Raw genomic sequence first — 19,198 nt, forward strand, 5'->3', positions numbered from 1 at the left:
TAAGAATGACAGGAGATGTTTTGTGGTTTTTTTTTTGGCCACACCACGTGGCTTGTGGGATCTTAGTTCCCTGACCAGGGATTGAACCCAGGCCCTCAGCAGTGAGAGCGCACAGTCCTAACCACTGGACCACCAGGGAATTCCCAGACAGGAGAGTTTAAACCAAATCATCACAGAATTTATGCGAGGCCCTTCCTGGCCAGGTGTGTGTCCAGGTGGGTGCTCAAAAAGTGCCAGACTTTTGGGGCCCATTGATGGGCCATTTCAGACATTCTCTGTGCTCGAGTCTTGACAGAATTTCCCGGGCTTCATTTTGTTCAAATGTTTCCGTGACAACTCCAAAGCTTTGACGTCAGAAACGCGATAGGGACTCACATTTGTTCCCAAGAACAGAATTGGGATGGTCCCGAGGTTTCCAGGGCTGAAGGAGAAAAGTCGAAGAGCAAAGGGCTATGCCCATGTTTGCCTCCTGCCTTGGTGCTGAACACCTTCCCTCCAGGTCCGCGGCAAATCATCCCCTTAAGTTCCGTGGCCAGTACCCCTTCCAGTGACCTGGAGCACGAAGGCGGAAGTGAAGCGCCGTGAAAGGCAGGAAAGGCCGCCCTCTGCCCTTTCAATGACGCTGACAACCTTGGAGATCCCCGCCCCCTCCCGCCAAGGAAGGACACCATTGGCTCTCCCTGACGGCGTCGCTCTCCTATTGGCCAGTGGGCTAATGCTAATGTGCAGATTGGCCCCAAAGTTTTCTTTCGGTTTCCGGCGTCCCAGCAATGGCAGCTCTGGACTCCCTGTCGCTCTTCACCGGCCTCGGCCTGAGCGAACACAAGGCCCGCGAGACGCTCAAGAACACGGCTCTGAGCGCGCAGCTGCGCGAGGCGGCGACCCAGGTGCGAACCCAAGTCCCTGGCCCGGGCTGCCGACTGTTCCCCAACGCAGCGCCAGGCTCGGTCCTGACCCCAGCCAACCTAGCTTGTCTTGTTCAGGCCTTTCTTACTGGGCATGGGGCTTATCTCCTGATCCCTCTGACCTCAGGCGCAACAGACTCTGGGCTGCACCATCGACAAGGCTACCGGGACCCTGCTCTATGGCTTGGCCTCCCGACTCCGGGATCCGCGGCGTCTCTCTTTCCTCGTGAGCTACATAGCCAATAGGAAGATCCATACGGAGACCCAGCTGAGCGGTGAGACACCTGCCTGTCCTGCCGCTTCCACCTCCAACTCCTCCTCTCAGCCAAGATCCCTATCTACCCATTCTGCGAAGTCCCTCAGCGTCTCTCTGCATTACTAGTTCTGCATTCCCCTCTAAACCCAGGCCCTGGCACTGAGGGATGGAGAGGGCCACCGCTGGTGAGACTGACTAGAGAACTGTAGGTCTGAGGGAGAGTTTCCCTTAGAACACATGCTTCTTTCCTGTGACCTCAGGGCTTTTCTAGAGGTGCAAGACTTAATTTCCCAGGAGGCCAAACTAATTGGGGTTTCATGGATCGGATTAGGGCTTTGTCTTCCTACTGCTTGGAGCTGAGATGCCACAAATTCATTGGCTCTCCTTTTTCAGCTGCCCTTGAGTATGTGCGGAGTCATCCCCTGGACCCCATCAACACCATGGACTTTGAGCAGGAATGTGGTGTGGGCATTGTGGTGACCCCAGAGCAGATTGAGGAGGCTGTGAGTCTTTCCCCAGGCATCGGTTGCCTCCTTAGTACTGACCCTGAAAAGGAGTGGTTCAGCTTTTCCAACCAGGAAGACCCAGGGTGAGGGTGTGTGTTCCTAGAGCATTTCTGAAGAACACTTTCCTGAACCACATGGTTTGGCTTTCTGTAGGTGGAGGCTGCCATAAATCGCCACCGACCCCAGCTCCTAGTAGAGCGTTACCATTTCAATATGGGGCTGCTGATGGGTGAGCAGGGCCTGGGGCAGGGGACTATGTTATTCTCTCTAGTCATGGCTTCTCTTCTGCATGGGTGAGAGGGAGGTGGGAAGAGAAATAGGAACACCTTAAAAGTGGTCTGGCTGTGGTTTTTGAGGTCAGCCAGGTTCTTTTCTTGGGAAAGAGGGTGGGCAATGTCCTGCTTTGCCTTTCTGCAGCTCCCTCTGCCCATATTTCTAGGAGAAGCTCGGGCTGCGCTCAAGTGGGCAGATGGCAAAATGATCAAGCACGAAGTAGACATGCAGGTGGGTGCCTCCTGGAGCTGAAGCAGGCAAAGACCCTGCCAGAGACAGTGTCTAGAGTCCACTGAGGGATAAATGGTGGTGGGAGGGGAAGAGAGCCTATTCCTATTCTGATGGTGGATAGTAGAGCTTGGGGTAGAGGGGGCAGCACCCAGTTGGACAGTGAAAGACTTGGGCCTCTGGGTTCTGCCTAATTTGGGGTGAGTTGCTTTACTCTGAACCTAAGTTTTCTCATCTTGTAAATAAGGGTGATGTGGCCTTCATCTCAGCGTGCTGGCAGAGAATCACAAGAGGGTGATGGTTGAGGTCGATGGCATATCTTGATGCTGGGCCCACAGTTCCTTTCTGTAAATGGCTGTTTTTGTTACCTGAGCCCAGGATCCTCAGGAGGGAAAAAGCATTTGAGGCCACAGAATCATGTGGGATGGGCTAGGTAGGTTTTTCAAGGTGGTGCCAGTAGACAGAACCAAGAAGCCCTTAGCTGGATGGGTGGATGGGGTCAGTCATGGGCTCCTGTCCCAGCTCTGACTCTGGTCTCTGCTCAGGTCCTCCACCTCCTGGGTCCCAAGACGGAGACTGATCTGGAGAAGAAGCCCAAGGTGGGACTGAGCATGGTCTTGGGTCCTGGGGATGAGGTGGGGTAGGGTGAAACTTCAGGCTGGGGAAGGGAGTATCTGACCCCAGTGATCCCGAGACCTTGACCCAACTTTTGAACTTCTCTCAGGTGGCAAAGGCTCGGCCAGAAGAAACAGACCGAAGGACAGCAAAGGATGTGGTGGAGAATGGTGAGAGGCTTGAGGCTCCTGTCACATTCAACTCCCTGATTTCTGGGTTTTCCACCTGATGGGTCCTTATAGCCCAGACTCCTCAGGCCGTTGGCTTAGTCAACACTCTGTCTTCTGCTGCAAGACTGGAATTTCTGGTGTTTCCTTTACCCAGAAACTAGTCAGAGGAAGCCTGACAAGTCTGGCTCTGTATCTCTTGTCTCTGGGGTTGGGGGAAGAGGGGACTGCTTGGTTCTATTCCGGTTGCAGGATATGGGTAGTATCGACAGGCACCTCCCTGAGCTGGATGTGGTAGCTGTATCCAGAGAATAAGTTTCCTTGGTCTATTCTCTGCAGGTGAGGCTGTTGTTCAGACCCTGTCTCTGATGGAGCAGCTCCGAGGCGAGGCGCTTAAGTTCCACAAGCCTGGTGAGCAGGCAGGTTGAAACTCTGTGGAGGGCTGGATTTTTTTTTTTTTTAATTTTATTGAAGTATAATTGATTTGTAATGTTGTGTTTAATTTCTGCTGTACAGCAAAGTGACTCAGTTATACATACGTATATATTTTTTTCCATTATTGTTTATCACAGGATACTGAATATAGTTCCCTGTGCTATACAGTAGGAACTTGTTTATTCATCCTATATATAATAGATTACATCTGCTAATCCCAAACTCCCAGTACTTTCCTCCCTTATACCTGCTCCCCACCTTGGCAACCACAAGTCTGTTCTCTATGTCAGTGAGTCTGTCTGTTTTGTAGATATGTTCATTTATGTCATATTTTAGATTCCACCTATAAGTAATATTATACTGTATTTGTCTTTCTGACTTACTTTGCTTAGTGTGATAATCTCTGGGTCCATCCATGATGCTGCACATGGCATTATTTCATTCTTTTTAATGGCTAAGTAATATTCCATTATATATATGTTCCACATCTTCTTTATCCATTCATCTAACGGTGGACATTTAGGTTGTTTCCATGTCTTGGCTATTGTAAATAGTGCTGCTGTGAACGTAGTGGTGCATGTATCTTCTTGAATTATAGTTTTGTCTGGGTATATGCCCATTAGTGGGATTGCTAGATCATATGGCAACTCTATTTTTAGTTTTTGGATGAAACGCCATACTGTTTTTCGTATGGCTTCACCAATTTACATTCCCACCAACAGTGTAAGAGGGTTTCCTTTTCTTGTGGAGGGCTGGATCTTAATAGCAATTCTTGTAGTCAGGTCCCTGGGATAGGGAACCCTGGGCTGCAGCCTGGTATCATCAGGCTTGTTCTGGCCCTGGCAGGTGAGAACTACAAGACCCCGGGCTATGTGACCACTCCACATACCATGGATCTACTGAAGCAGCACCTGGAAATCACTGGAGGACAGGTGTGTGGGAGTATTGCCAGGCTAGCTAGTGCCATCATCACTTGCCTGGGGCTGCCTTCATACTACCCCACCTTACCTATCACCATGGCCTCCCTGGGAAGGGTCATCCTTTAGTGTAGTCTGAGCTCTGACCTGATTCCTCTGCTCCCCCATTCCTCTTATCTCAGGTACGTACCCGGTTCCCACCAGAACCCAATGGAATCCTGCACATTGGACATGCCAAAGCCATCAACTTCAACTTTGGCTATGCCAAGGTGAGTGTGTCTGGGGACTTGGCAAGCAGGGTAACTGCTTGCTGCTCCCATGACTAGGTACCAGAGAGGTATCCCTACTTTTCCTGCTGCTCCCATAAAGTGTCCCAGAGCAGACAGAGGCCTTGGAGGGGATACCTAGAAATGTGTGACAGATACCTAGGAATCCATCCAATTGGGCTCATTGAGGAAAAACTCTTGGTGAGGCAGTGAGTTCACATTTGGGGAAATTCCCAGTGCAACCTCTTGGGCTTAGGAAGAGGCTATGCTGTGTCCCACGTTAGTATGAGATGCCTTGTTTAGGGCATTTAGATACAGGAAGGTGAGTGAAAGATATTTTCAATTCTGACGTGGGAGAGCTCTGAGAATGTCCCAGTTTGATGAGATGGATTGTAGGAGCTGATGATGTGGGAGCTCACAGATACTGCAACTCTCCTAGGCCAACAATGGGATCTGTTTCCTGCGCTTTGATGACACCAACCCTGAGAAGGAGGAAGCAAAGTTCTTCACTGCCATCTGCGACATGGTGGCCTGGCTGGGTATGGGTTGGGGAGGGCCTGGGCAGAACTGCTTATCAGTGGGCCTCTCCCTGGGCCATGGCCTGCCATTGGGTGTCCCTGATTGGTTGCTAATACTGTCTCATTCTGCCCCAGGTTACACACCTTACAAGGTGACATATGCCTCCAACTATTTTGACCAGCTGTATGCGTGGGCCGAGGAGCTTATCCGCAGGTGAGGCCAAGGCCATGATGTGGAGCCAGCCAGGCTGACCAGGGCACAGCCATGCTGGGCATTCACACCCCTTCCTCATAGGGGTCAGGCTTATGTGTGCCACCAGCGAGGAGAGGAGCTCAAAGGCCACAACCCACTGCCCTCACCCTGGAGAGACCGTCCCACAGAGGAGTCGCTGCTGCTCTTTGAGGTGGGGCTCTGGGGGTGCAATTGGGTCTAGGTGGGCCAAGGTACTGAGAATGAGATGCCCTTGTGCTGAGTGGCAGCCTGAGCCCTTGCTCCCTCTCAGGCAATGCGCAAGGGCAAGTTTGCAGAGGGTGAGGCCACACTGCGGATGAAGCTGGTGATGGAGGATGGCAAGATGGACCCTGTGGCCTATCGAGTCAAGTATACACCGCACCACCGCACAGGGGACACCTGGTGGGTGTGAGCTTGGGGTGGGGTTGTGGAGTTGTAGAGTGGCGGGTGGGCCATGGGTAGGGCAGAGTGGGGCCGGATGGTGGGGCCCACTGCCTGTGCCCTGCAGGTGCATCTACCCCACCTATGACTACACACACTGCCTCTGTGACTCCATCGAGCATATCACCCACTCACTCTGCACCAAGGAATTCCAGGCCCGGTGAGGGAGCTGGGCCCGTGGGGAGGGGAGGGCCAGTGGGATTCCAGCAGCCCTTCCTGCCGGTCTCTCCCTGGTTGGAGGTGGCCAGTCCTGACTCTGCCCTCCCACCCCAGACGCTCTTCCTACTTCTGGCTGTGCAATGCACTGGACGTCTATTGTCCTGTGCAGTGGGAGTACGGCCGCCTCAATCTGCACTATGCTGTTGTCTCTAAGAGGAAGATTCTCCAGCTTGTGGCAGCTGGCGCTGTGCGGTAGGTGTGGCTTTTTGGCTAATGAAGGTTGGTGGTACTAGTAGCATGTGCTGCCAAAGGTCTTCTCACCACCACCTCGCCCACAGGGATTGGGATGACCCACGGCTCTTCACGCTCACAGCCTTACGTCGGCGGGGCTTCCCGCCTGAGGCCATCAACAACTTCTGTGCTCGGGTATAGACGAGTGGGCAGAGTGGGCAGGTAGGGGCTGAGCACAGTAGTATGTGGTTGTGGCTGTGACTGATGCTGTCCTTTCCTGCTAGGTGGGAGTGACAGTGGCACAGACCACAATGGAACCACATCTGCTAGAAGCCTGTGTGCGTGATGTGCTGAATGACACAGCCCCTCGGGCCATGGCTGTGCTAGAGCCATTACAGGTGGTCATCACCAATTTTCCTGCTGCCAAGGTAAGTCTCCTTCAGTGTGTGTGTGTGTGTGTGTGTTGGGGGGTGCACCTGGGTTTGGGTGTGGGAATCCCAGTGCCTAGTGTGACTCAGACACTTATCTCCTACTGTAGTCCTTGGACATTCAGGTACCCAGCTTCCCAGCTGATGAGACCAAGGGCTTCCATCAGATTCCCTTTGGACCCATTGTCTTCATTGAAAGGACTGACTTCAGAGAGGTGAATGGGGGTGGTGAAGGGTCCTATTTGTTCCTGGGCCCAGTCCTGAGAGCCCTTCATCTCTTCTTCTATCAGTCCATCTACTCCCTGCTTCAGTCAAACCAATCCTTGACAGACATAGGGGTGGGAGAAGCCTCTTGTACCTGCCGGACCCTTGCAGCCTCTTGTGTCCACCCCACTTCCTACCTCTAGGAGCCAGAGCCAGGCTATAAGCGCCTGGCATGGGGCCAGCCTGTGGGCCTGAGGCATACAGGCTACATCATCGAGCTGCAGCATGTTGTCAAGGTGAGAGCCAGCTGCAGCCTTCCTACCACAGTGCCTGCTGGGGTGAGGATCTGGGTGCAGCTTGCAGTCCTGGTAGTGGTGTCCAAGTCTGATTGCAGGCCCCTTGACTTCCAGGGCCCCAGTGGCTGTGTGGAAAGGCTTGAGGTGACCTGCAGACGGGCAGATGCTGGAGAAAAGCCCAAGGCATTTATTCACTGGGTATCACAGCCTCTGACGTGTGAGATTCGCCTCTACGAGCGACTGTGAGTGAACAGAGCTGGTGTTGGGGCAGGTACAAGATGGGCATTGCTTGCTGTGGCTGCCCAGCTGGAGTCTGACCTTCACTCTGGCTGCAGATTTCAGCACAAGAACCCTGAGGATCCTGCTGAGGTGCCTGGTGGATTCTTAAGTGACTTGAACCCGGTAGGCTCATGGGGTATGGGGTGAGGGTGGTGGGCCTTTCTGGCTGGATGGCCACCTGAGTTCTCTGCCCACAGGCATCACTACAAGTGGTCGAGGCAGCATTAGTGGACTGTTCTGTGGCCCTGGCAAAGCCCTTCGACAAGTTCCAGTTTGAGCGGCTTGGTTACTTTTCTGTGGATCCAGACAGCCGCCAGGGACAGGTGCTTGAATTTACCTTTCCGCAACAATGATGGTGGTGGCTGCCATTCTCTGTGCTAAGCACTTTGCTGACATTTCCTTACTTAATCTTCACCACCTGAGGTGGGGTTCATGTTCTACCGATGAGGAAACAGGCTCAGAGGTTAAGTCCGTGCACAAAATTTTGTATGAACCCTTCGTTTCTTATTCCTCAAGGTTGGGGGCAGGCATAGGGATTGTTATAATTCTTATAAAATGGAGACCCAGAGCCATCCAGTCCTTTAGCCAAAGTCAAAAAGTTATTGAGAACTAGAGTTTCTTGGCCCTCAGCTCCTCTGGGATGAAGTGAGGGTTGGAGTGGGGTGTCTGGTGAGACCCACTTAGGCCTTCTGGCCTGGTTCTGGCTTGGTGGTCATTCCTCCCCCTCTGCCCTCCAGCTTGTCTTCAACCGGACCGTCACACTGAAGGAGGACCCAGGAAAAGTGTGAACTGGAAGTCCTGTGGACCTACCTCATCCTTCTGGAGGCGAGGGGTACCCAGACTCCATGTCAATAAAGAACAGCTAAATCCCCCTGGGGTCTGTGTTATCTCTCTGGTCTCCTAGCACCCGAGGGCCTTAGAGTCATGCTGGGGGAGGGGGAAGGTACGCTACACACAGAGCAGTACTGACAGCTTTGAAACCACTGGTGCACTTCTTGATGCTCGAGGGCTGAGGCCTGGGCCTGATTCGTTATCTTCTGCACCTGGTCTGAGGGAATGGTGGGTCCTGGGATGCTGCTCCATTGTTAGGAGCCCTGTGTCAGAGGGACCTGGAAGGTTTGTGTCTGCCTGCATGCCTAGGCAGATAGAGAGGCCTGGCTCCTAGTCCAGTCATTAAAAAATAATTATTGAGTACCTACTATGTGCCAGGCACAGTGAGATGAGGAAGACCTGTGTGGTGGCCTTCTAAGTCCACTACCTAGTTGGGGAGACAGAGGGCGACCAGGTATTGTGCAGATGTCTCCCTGGGGCCTGTGTGAGGCTGGAGGAGGTTTCTGACCCAGCCTGGGCCTCTGAAGACTACTCTCCGGAAGTGACTCCTGAGGGGAACCCCAAAGAACTAGGAGTTTGCCAGGGAAGGATGAAGTGCAAAGGTCCAGAGGCCTTTTTAAGAAACAGTATGGTAGTCTGTGCCTCTCTGGGGCAGTGTGGGCTACTGGTGAAGTCCGCGTGTGCCTGCAGCTTTAACACCCTCCACATTTTCCCTGTATACAAACACCAGGCTACCCGAGGCCCGCTTTAAGGTGGACTGGACTGCGGAAGACTGAATTAGTATGACAGCAGATAGAGGGTGAGGGGTGGGTCCCAGATGGTAGGGATTCCTGGAGGAGAGTGACCCGGGGCTTCCCAGGTGGGGTGCGGCTGGAGGCGCCGGGCCTAGGTCAGAGGCTGTGGGGCCCACCTTAAGTAAGAGGCTGGTCTCCGCACCGCTGAGGCTGCGAGAAGGAGGCCCCGGCAGGCGGCATAAGGGTCCTGAGAGTGAGCTTCAAGCCCAGGCCTGCCCAGGCTCCAGGGCTAGGCCGATCTTCGGCCCTGGCTCCGCCCCACATGGAGGGGCGTCTGAGGGCGGTACGCTCCGCCCTACACCCCGGGCTCCTGTCGCTCCTGCAGCCCTAGGCTCGGCCTCTCTCCTCTGCAGAAGCGTTCCCTTTAAGTCTGGCCAGGAGGCAGCCTTAGTTCTCGCGGGATTCGACGCCCCAATCATCGCGAGAGAGGCTTTCGGCACTCATTGGCTGTGAGGGTTGAATGTAAGATGGCGCCCAGGGAGCTGTGAGGGGAAAATCCTGTCGGTCTTGGAGCGGCGACGGCAGAACCGGGGCCCCGAGCGGTGCGGCGGGGCCGGCGGGTAGAACGGCGGCGGCGGCGGCGGCGGCGACGTCGCCGGGTGAGGGCTCCAGTTGGGGCAGGGATGTGGCGGGGTTGCGGGCCTGAGACAGCGGGCCCACCCCACACAACGGCGGGCGGGGGCGGGCGGGCCGCTGCCGCTGGGCCCAGGAGACCTCGGGGCGGCTCCGGAGCCGAGAACGACCCAGGGCTCGCACGCCCCCGCCCCCTGGGTGGGGGAGGGGCGGTTCGGGGATTCGGGTGGGCACGGCGCGCGAATGCGCTTTGGTGGGCGCGCGCGGCTGGGGCTGTTTATATGCTCGGGGGCGCGCGCGCTGTGCGGCCTTCCCGGTGCGCGTGGCCGCTGACGTGCGCGTTCCCGACCCGGATATCTCGGCTTTTGGAGCTGCAGCCTGTCGGGCAGAGCGGCTTTCTGGGGCGCGCGCCCCGAAGTCGGGGGTCGCGGGCAGGCGCGCGGCCTGCTGTTGGGTGGCGGCATCGCTGCGCGGGCGCGCAGGACACCCCTGCTGCGGGGAGGGGCGGCGGGCGGGCAGCTTGCAGTTTGGAGAAGGTTGTGGGTTGGACCCTTCCTGCTCAGGTGACGTCCCCGGACCAACGGGGCCTAGGCCTGAGGAGAAACCAACCTGCTTTGCGGTCTGGCTTGCGGCCCCGCTCCTCTGCGAAGTGGGCGAGATTGCTGGTTCTCTAAGAATGAGGTGTCCCGAGGCCCATGTGCAGGGTGGGTACTTGGGAGGGTGCTACCCTGATTCTGAAACCGAGCTCTGTTCGTCTGTGAGGGCAGCGAACCCCGTTGACTTTCCTCACCTTGTTTTGATGCTTTGTGCTGGATAGGGAAGGCAAATCCTAAAAGGCCCTTCAGTGGTATTTGTTTTCTTGTCATTAGAAAGTAATTCTTCATTAAAGCGCAATTCTTAGACGTCACCTCTGTGCGCTCCGGAAGGGGATCCACTTCTATGGACACTGTGAAACTACCCAAGCTCTAAATTGCCACTTTAAATCCTGAAATGCAGCCTTTTTCTCTGTTTGGTTGGGAGGGGCTTACTTGTACTCTGTTAGGTTAAAGGGCCCGCTATTGCTCAGCCAAAAAGTTGCTCAGAACGAAATTGAACAATCTGACAATCAGTGCTTTGCCGTCTTTTGTAAGTCCGAAGATCCCCAGCAGATCTGAAATCTGCCTGCAAAGGTCACTTTTGATACAGGATTTCAATCCTTTTCAGCTTTTTTATTTTTTTAAATCCCAGCACTGTGTTCTGGTGCCAGGGGAGTTCTAGGTTTGTCCAGAGAAATAGGTACTTCTTTTTTCTAAGACAAAATATGTGCTAGTTTACGTTTTACAGTTTTGCTTCATTAAATTTAAGGAAAAAGAAACTAAGTGGAACTAAAATTAGCAATTAAATTTGAAAATGGTGGGGGTAGAAAACTACCTAAATACTCTATTATTAGAAAGCTCTTAATATACTATATTATTTTAAGAACAAGGTTAAAATTTTAAAAGAGGCTGAGGATGGAAGGAACTTCTTTGTTCTGTCTTCTTTAGAATGTTACAGGTCTTAAGAACTCAGGACAAGCAGCAGAAATGCATGCAACATGGTGACTGGTGAGTTAGAATTATTCATATGCTGGAAATATGTGTGCAGTTTTTTTCCTGGTAATATTGAAACGTTAGAAATCCTGCCAGTCATTCTGGGTGCTGTCTGCCAGAAATTAGTAGGTGCTGGAAAATTGAATATGTGGGAGAACTGGCATCTTTGAAGCCAGCCAGTTTGCTGCTTGAACAGTGTTTTCCTCTTAAAATGTAAGTCAGTGCAACTTTCAGGTTTTAGCATGACAAGGCATCAGCTTTTCTAAGGATCCAAATGGTTCAAAGACAAGCAGTCAAGTTTATCTAGGATACACTTAAAATATTAATACACCATTTAGGCCTGCTTTTTCTGGAATTTTTAACCATTACGTTTGAGGTCTGCCTTTTAAATTGGTGTTTGTAGATAATATTTTTTCATAAGCTCATTAACTAAGATTTCCTTATTAAAAGATGTCCTGCTTCCAGTCTTCTGTGATGAATAATTTGTGTACCTCTCCATGAACATCTGCCTTTCCACAACCCCTTTCCACTTATGTTGCCATTTTAAAGGAAAGATCAAATTGTGGTTGAAGTTTCATGTAAATTTGAATTGCTCCAAAAGGTAACCAAAGTTAAGGGCTCTGGGTGTGGCTGTGCTCCATCATGACAGCTTCAGAATCAGGGATTTCTTCCTTCAAGCTTGCATGCCTTCTTTTAATTTAATCAAGTACAAGTTTGTCTTTGATATGCCATGCTTCTTGCTTGTGTACTTTTAATTTTTATTTAATTAATTTATTTATTTTTTTATTAATTTATTAATTTATTTATTTTTGGCTGAGTTGGGTCTTTGTTGCTGTGCGCGGGCTTTCTCTAGTTGGGGCTACTCTTCGTTGTGGTGCGCGGTCTTCTCATTGCAGTGTGTTCTCTTGTTGCGGAGCACGGGCTCTAGGCGTGCGGGCTTCAGTAGTTGTGGTTCGCGGGCTCTAGAGCGCAGGCTCAGTAGTTGTGGCGCACAGGCTTAGTTGCTCCGCGGCATGTGGGAATCTTCCCGGACCAGGGCTGGAACCCGTGTCCCCTGCGTTGGCAGGCGGATTCTTAACCACTGCGCCACCAGGGGAGCCTGCTAGCGTACTTTTTAAATGGCCACCCTTTATCTGTAATGGTCTTTTATTTCTCAGCCTCAGAATGAAGTGTTATATGAACATCTGTTCTTTTCAATTTCTTTGTAGGTAGTTGCCCTGAATTTTGTTCCAGAGGTTTTAAGTCCTTTCCAGGCTTCACTTAAATGCTCCACTAGTTTTTTCCTAATTGTCACATTGGATTGTGATTTCTAATTGTAGCTGCATGAAGAAATGATAGATTAACCCCTTGCTTTGCTGAAAAGGGGAAAAGAATGGTCCTTTATTGTCACACTTTAGGCTAGGGCAAAACTGTAGGTAGAGCTGGTGGACTGTGTCAGAAAGCTCTTTTTTGCATGTGCGTTTGAAGTATCTATCTATACATATTAATTCAGTAGATCTGTATACAATTTAATGAAAAATTATAAAGTGAACCACTGTGTAACTAGCACCTCTTCAAGAAATAGAACAATGCCAGCACTTCTGAACCCTTCATGAGTCCCTTCCTGGTTGCAGCTTCTCATTCCCTAGAGACAATGACTATTCTGAATTCTGTGATAATCATGTTCTTTGTTTTTCTTTTTACTACCTTCGTATCCCTCAACAACCTAGTTTTATTTAATTTTGAATTTTATATAAATGGAGTCATGCTGTTTTGTATCTTATTCTAGCATTGTGCCTGTGACATTCATCCACGTTGTGTGCAGCTGTAGTTCATTCACTCCAATTACTGTATAGTAGTCTGCTGTTTGAACAAACCATAATTTATTCACTCTATTATTGATAGACATCTAGATTCCTTCCAGTTTGGGGCTATTAACAATGCTACTATGAACATTCTTGGTTAAGTACATTTGTATAGGTGTGTGTCATGTACATCTAGGGATAGAATTTGCTGGATCATGTGGAATGGACGTTTTCAAACTTCACTAGTTAATGCAAACAGTTGTGCCAGGTTACAGCTCATCAGTCGTTGGTAGGAATATGAGTTTAAGTTTCTGGTTGAAAGTGTGTTGTCCAGAACTAGAACCATGGTGAAAATGCCCCTATATCAGGGACTTCTCTATCTGGTGAAGGCATGGGGCAGATGAAATTATCCTAATGGGATAATTTCTATCACAAACCGTGTGGTGGGTTAGTATCTTTAAGAATAGAACTGTGTCTCCCCATCTGCTTCTTTGAAATGACTCCTTATGTTAATTAGGACAAATGTGACTGTGACTCCTTAAAATGGAAATTGATGTTTTTTTCATGTGAATGTGTTCTTCAAACCAGAACTAAGCTATGAGGAACCATTGCTAGTAGATGTGAGCCTTAAGAGGGGCCCAAGAGCCTGACCATTGGGTAAACAGGAAGAGGCAGGGCTCTGAGGCAGCTCCGAGTGTCTTCTCTTAGTTCATCACATATTCAAGACCCACCCTGCAGAGCTGCATGGGGGCCGGGAAGAGGTACCAGATTCGAGGGGCCCCAAGAAGGGATGACTCCCCTGAGTACTTAGGCCTTCCCTTAGTACTGAAATAGAAAAAAATTAGCAAACAGAAATGTAATAGATTGTTGCTTTGGAGTAACCTTTTCCTCTTGTGTACTAGAGATAAAATAATTAGAATAATGATAACTGTGGTATACTGAGGGCCTGCTCTTTGTCAGGCACTGTGCTAAGCCCCAGTAGAAGGAAGTACAGGGGAAATAACCAGTAAAAATGTGTGCGGTTGTAGTGAAAATTTCCTGGGTCTGTTGGTGGGGGGGTTGGTTTGTCTATTGTTTTGCAAAGCAGCCATGCTTAAAGTATTCAGAAGCAAATGCTTGGCTACAGACTCCACCCCAAAGAGCCCCAGAGTGTTTTCCCCTCCATTTCTGATTCCCAGAAATTGGGAGTACTCAACTATCCCTCCAGCTTCATGTTTTTCAGAAGTATTTTAGTTCATCAGTTTACTTAATGCTCCTCACTGAGTCTTTGACTTGGGGCTAATTAAGGATCTTCTTTCTTTTGGGGTTATAGAGTGTAGTTTCATTAAGTTTATCCATTTTTCTTTCTCTGTTACCAAGGCTCAGCCTTATGTATCTGGTGAGCAACGTCTTGAATTTAACAGTCTTCATTATTATGCAAGCTTCTGTTGTTTGATGGTTTTGTCTTTCAGAGTTTCAGATTTTGAGGGAAAAATCAAACTATGAACAACCAGAATTGTTTGTTTGTCTCTTACTGACTGTTATTGTGGTATAACCACTATGCAGAAAGGATTACTTTTTAACTGTCTTTTTGGTTTAATACAAATTGCGGAAAATACAGGAGTGTATTAAACAGGAAGAAATTTAAGTCCTCTGTTATTCCACACTACCCAGGCATAACTGCTGTTACGCCAGTTCTTCTTCTTGGGTACATAATTAAACCATACTGGGATATATAAATACAATTGTATTGGCCTCCTTTTTCCCACGTAATGTGTCTTCTGTGTCACTAAATTTTTTTATTTTAAAACCAAACGTTTTGTTGGGGGAAGGTGGATCTTCTAGGTATTAACATGCTTTTTTTTTTTTTAAGTTACTATGTTACAGAAGGATCTGTGGAATCACACAAAAAGCTTGGAAGCAGACCTTCTTTATATGAATTTGATATATAATCACAGTGGCATTTTAAATCAGCGGGCAAATAAATTTCAGTAATTCAGTAAATGATACAGGGTTGTTGGGTCTTTGGAAATAAAATTAGGCTTTTACTTCACACTATGCAAAATAAACTCTAAATGGATCAAAGCATTGTGTAAATAATTATACAGTAAATTTAAAAATTGTAAGTGAATGAGTTTATGGTAAAGGCAGACTTTTTCTGAGCATAAAAGCAAAGGAAGAACCTATCACCACTATTGAGAATATGTTTAATTTTTCTCAGTGTTGTTTTTTACTCACTGACTGGTCTCAAATATTTAAATGTATTTCTGAAGCCACCCCAACCCCCCCATCCCCCGCCCCAAGCAGCACTTTTGTGTCTGGTCAAATGCTGACTTAGTGTACTTTCATTATTGGAATGTGTCAGTCTGGTAGATACTGCCAAGTGAGCACGTTAAAAGGACAAGAAATGAAACCTTGTGTATAAATGAGCAGATTGGAATATTCTTTCAAATTGGCCTTTTCCGTTACATATTTTTTAAGTTCTCCATTGAATTCATTATTTGTTAATATTTAGCTTTCTCTGATTTAGTGGTTCTCAGATGATTCTGTGGACTTGTACAGTCAGTGAAGAACCTCTTGGGGGCTTAGTGAAAGGAAAAAGCAATGGGAATTAGGAAGTAGTAGCTTCTGCTTAGAGCCAACAGTAGACTGTAAGGTTGGAGCACTGCAGAAGGTTTTATAACTTTGGAGTCTCAACTACTTAAAATACATGGCTAGCTATAAACCAAAAGGTGGTTTTGTCATAGGATATTTCAAATATTTTCATAAGAACAGAGGAGAATATAGTGAACCTGTGTATGAACCTTTATCAACGTTTTCTAAGTTTTATAGAATTTTCCCTACTTAAAGGTGTGTGGTCTTTTCTTTTTTTGATGAAAACTTAAAGAATGAACTTTGGGGCTTTATAGCAGATACTTTTCCAAGCTTTTATTCCATTCTTTCTGAGAACTGAATATCCATCTTATTTGCCATTCTGCTCAGGAAATAAATTTACATTTGGACTATTCTTGTAGTGACTGTTTTGAATGTAGTATTCTAGAAGTACTGACAGGTAGGATTTATTTGGAGCAGAATGGTTTTTATCATCTTTGGAACCTTGATTTTTTAAAGATTGTTATTATTTTTTGGCTGCGTCAGGTCTTAGTTGCAGCACGCGGACTCTTAGTTGTTTAGTTGCGGCATGCATGTGAGATCTAGTTCCCCGACCAGGGGTCGATCCCCGGCCCCCTGCATTGGGAGCGCGGAGTCTTACCCACTGGACTTACCAGGGAAGTCCTGGAACCTTGATTTAAAAAAAAAAAAAAAAATGTTCTGAGTTTGATTTGGTATGAAATGCTGTGTTGTTAAAACTAAAAGATTGATTAAACAGAAGCTATACTCACTTAGCTAAATGCTTGTCAAAAATAGAGGGCATGGAACTTTAATTTCCTTATCTTACATGATGGGAAGTCCAGAGATACTATAAAATTAGTGTGCCTACAACTAGAGGTTTAAAGCTATGAAACTGATCATGACAAAAATTAAAATATGATTGGCAGGGGTTAGTGAGAGGAAGGTGATTTAAATGCCCTAACACCTTTCCTAGAGGACAGACCATTATTTAAAATTGGTAGATCAGAAAGAGAAAAACAAATACCGTATGCTAACACATATATATGGAATCTAAAAAAAAAGAAAAAAAAATGGTCAGAAGAACCTAGGGGCAAGACGGGAATAAAGATGCAGACAGACCTACTAGAGAATGGACTTGAGGATACAGGGAGGGGGAAGGGTAAGCTGGGACAAAGTGAGAGAGTGGCATGGTCGTATATACACTACCAAATGTAAAATAGATAGCTAGTGGAAGCAGCCGCATAGCACAGGGAGATCAGCTCAGGGAGATCAGCTCGGTGCTTTGTGACCACCTAGAGGGGTGGGATAAGGAGGGTGGGAGGGAGGGAGATGCAAGAGGGAAGAGATGTGGGGACATATGTATATGTATAACTGATTCACTTTGTTATAAAGCAGAAACTAACACACCATTGTAAAGCAATTATACTCCAATAAAGATGTTAACATAAAATAAAATAAAATAAAAGTAGTACTTAAAACTGGGAGTTAGTTAATTCAGGGAAGCATAAACAGTTATTTTGAAATATTTAGGTAGATTTTTAAAAATCAATTAAATTGTGGTTTTTCTATTAGAACATATGAAGCCTTCTTTTTTTTTTTTTTTTTTTTTTTTTTTTAGGATTTTCTTATTTATTTATTTATTTATTTATTTATTTTTGGCTGTGTTGGGTCTTCGGTTCGTGCGAGGGCTTTCTCCATTTGCGGCAAGCGGGGGCCACTCTTCATCGCGGTGCGGGGACCGCTCTTCATCGCGGTGCGCGGGCCTTTCTCTATCGCGGCCCCTCCCGTCGCGGGGCACAGGCTCCAGACGCGCAGGCTCAGCAATTGTGGCTCACGGGCCCAGCTGCTCCGTGGCATGTGGGATCTTCCCAGACCAGGGCTCGAACCCGTGTCCCCTGCATTAGCAGGCAGATTCTCAACCACTGCGCCACCAGGGAAGCCCCATGAAGCCTTCTTTTAATAGAGCAGGATTTTCCCTCTATGGTTCACTTACATTCTTTTTTTTTTTTTTTTTAAGATTTTTTTTTTTAATATTTATTTATTTATTTATTTATTTTTGCTGTGTTGGGTCTTAGTTTCTGTGCGAGGGCTTTCTCTAGTTGCGGCAAGCGGGGGCCACTCTTCATCGCGGTGCACGGGCCTCTCACTGTCGTGGCCTCTCTTGTTGCGGAGCACAGGCTCCAGACGCGCAGGCTCAGTAGTTGTGGCTCACGGGCCCAGTGGCTCCGCGGTATGTGGGATCTTCCCAGACCAGGGCTTGAACCCGTGTCCCCTGCATTGGCAGGCAGATTCTCAACCACTGCGCCACCAGGGAAGCCCTCACTTACATTCTTAATTTGGAGAAAGCGGTTTAAAATTTTAGAGAGTAATTTTAAACATTTAACATTTAATTTAAACATTAACATTCTGAACTGTGCTATGAGAAAAAAAAATGAGTTGTCTTGCAGTCTTTCACAATTTTTGGCCACTTATAAAACCCCCTCCTTCCTTAAAAAAAAAAAAAAAAGAACCAGAGGTCACAGCATACTTAGCGTTTTGTTTTTTAATTAATTAATTTATTTATTTTTGGCTTTGTTGGGTCTTTGTTGCTGTGTACAGGCTTTCTCTAGTTGCGGTGAGCGGGGCTACTCTTCGTTGCGGTGCGTGGGCTTCTCATTGTCGTGTCTTGTCTTGTTGTGGAGCACGGACTCTAGGCGCGCAGGCTTCAGTAGTTGTGGCACATGGGCTCAGTAGTTGTGGCTTGCGGGCTCTAGAGCTCAGGCTCAGTAGTTGTGGCGCACGGGCTTAGTTGCTGCACGGCATGTGGGATCTTCCCTGGCCAGGGCTCGAACCTGTGTCCCTAGGCAGATTATTAACCACTGTGCCACCAGGGAAGCCCCTACTTAGCTGTTTTTACTTTTCATTTTATACCTTGCTATATTATTTGAACAGTTTTTCTAAGAAAGTAGATGTGTTACTTTTATCCTCCCCACCAAAAAAAACAAAGACAACCCCCCCACCAAAAAAAACCAGGTGGAATTCTGCACTGAAAACTGAAGAAAGCTTGTGTCTAGGAAGAAAAATTGGTATAATTCTGCTTTGTACTTAATATCAGACTTCAGATGAGGCTTAAGCCTCCTTGATTACTGAAACTTAAAAGAGTGAAGGGAAATAAGGTCACTAGGAAGATTCTGTGGACTGCCTTTACCGAGCAATATTTGTGTGAAGGTTTTCTGGTTCTGTAAACTTAACTTTCAGTGTTTCTTTGTATTTGTGCTTGGTCATATTTATATTCTCCCAGATTTGAAGCAGAAAAAGTTTTTTTTTTTTTTTTTTGCATGATTTGCATGATTCTCTATACTTTTTTAAAAATTGCTTTGATACAGTAGCTACGATTCTAGCACAGACAAAATTCAAGCAATCTCTAAGTATTTTACATGAATGCAACTAATTATTGAAGAAAATTAATTTGGGGAAGTGTAAATTTCAGTTGCCCTCTGCTTTTTTTCTATAATGGCGGTGAAAAACTGAAATATGTGCCAACATGGTAGAGAACTGGTTAATGGTTGTTCACACTCTCTCCTTTGTCCCTTATGAGCAGAAGGGTGTATGTAATTGGATATTAGAATCACATATTGTGAACTTTGTAATATTAGTGGGTCTATATTATGAGAGATGCTTCCTTAAGAGGGAAATTTCAATTGTGATGCTGTTATCAGAG

At 47.7% G+C, this 19,198-nt stretch overlaps 2 protein-coding genes across 4 annotated transcripts in view; both read left to right on the forward strand.

Moving 5' to 3' along the window:
- The first annotated feature begins 727 nt into the window (after positions 1 to 727).
- QARS1 (glutaminyl-tRNA synthetase 1) lies at positions 728 to 8,227 on the forward strand. Of its 2 annotated transcripts, XM_057555685.1 has the most exons (24): positions 728 to 887; positions 1,033 to 1,180; positions 1,555 to 1,664; positions 1,821 to 1,896; positions 2,107 to 2,171; positions 2,714 to 2,767; positions 2,893 to 2,953; positions 3,290 to 3,361; positions 4,232 to 4,317; positions 4,485 to 4,571; positions 5,008 to 5,107; positions 5,222 to 5,300; positions 5,382 to 5,490; positions 5,590 to 5,720; positions 5,827 to 5,919; positions 6,033 to 6,170; positions 6,257 to 6,344; positions 6,434 to 6,577; positions 6,688 to 6,792; positions 6,985 to 7,077; positions 7,192 to 7,319; positions 7,413 to 7,479; positions 7,554 to 7,679; positions 8,094 to 8,227. In XM_057555685.1, the coding sequence occupies exons 1-24, from the start codon at positions 771 to 773 to the stop codon at positions 8,142 to 8,144; spliced, it is 2,328 nt and encodes a 775-aa protein (XP_057411668.1). In that variant the 5' UTR covers positions 728 to 770; the 3' UTR covers positions 8,145 to 8,227. The 2 variants fall into 2 exon arrangements, with proteins under 2 accessions (XP_057411668.1, XP_057411669.1); XM_057555686.1 differs by lacking the exons at positions 1,555 to 1,664; positions 1,821 to 1,896.
- A 1,211-nt stretch (positions 8,228 to 9,438) lies between these two features.
- The window catches only part of QRICH1 (glutamine rich 1), a 56,368-nt gene continuing 46,608 nt past the window's right edge, over positions 9,439 to 19,198 (forward strand). Inside the window, exon 1 of one of the 2 annotated variants that reach the window (XM_007168762.3) lies at positions 9,439 to 9,580. The gene's annotated coding sequence lies outside the window, so the exon portion shown is untranslated. Of the gene's footprint in view, positions 9,581 to 10,068; positions 10,259 to 19,198 lie in introns of those variants that run through there. The other variant, XM_007168763.3, reaches the window with a different exon arrangement.

Source organism: Balaenoptera acutorostrata, chromosome 10 (genome assembly GCF_949987535.1).
Source record: "Balaenoptera acutorostrata chromosome 10, mBalAcu1.1, whole genome shotgun sequence".
Lineage (NCBI taxonomy): Eukaryota > Metazoa > Chordata > Mammalia > Artiodactyla > Balaenopteridae > Balaenoptera > Balaenoptera acutorostrata.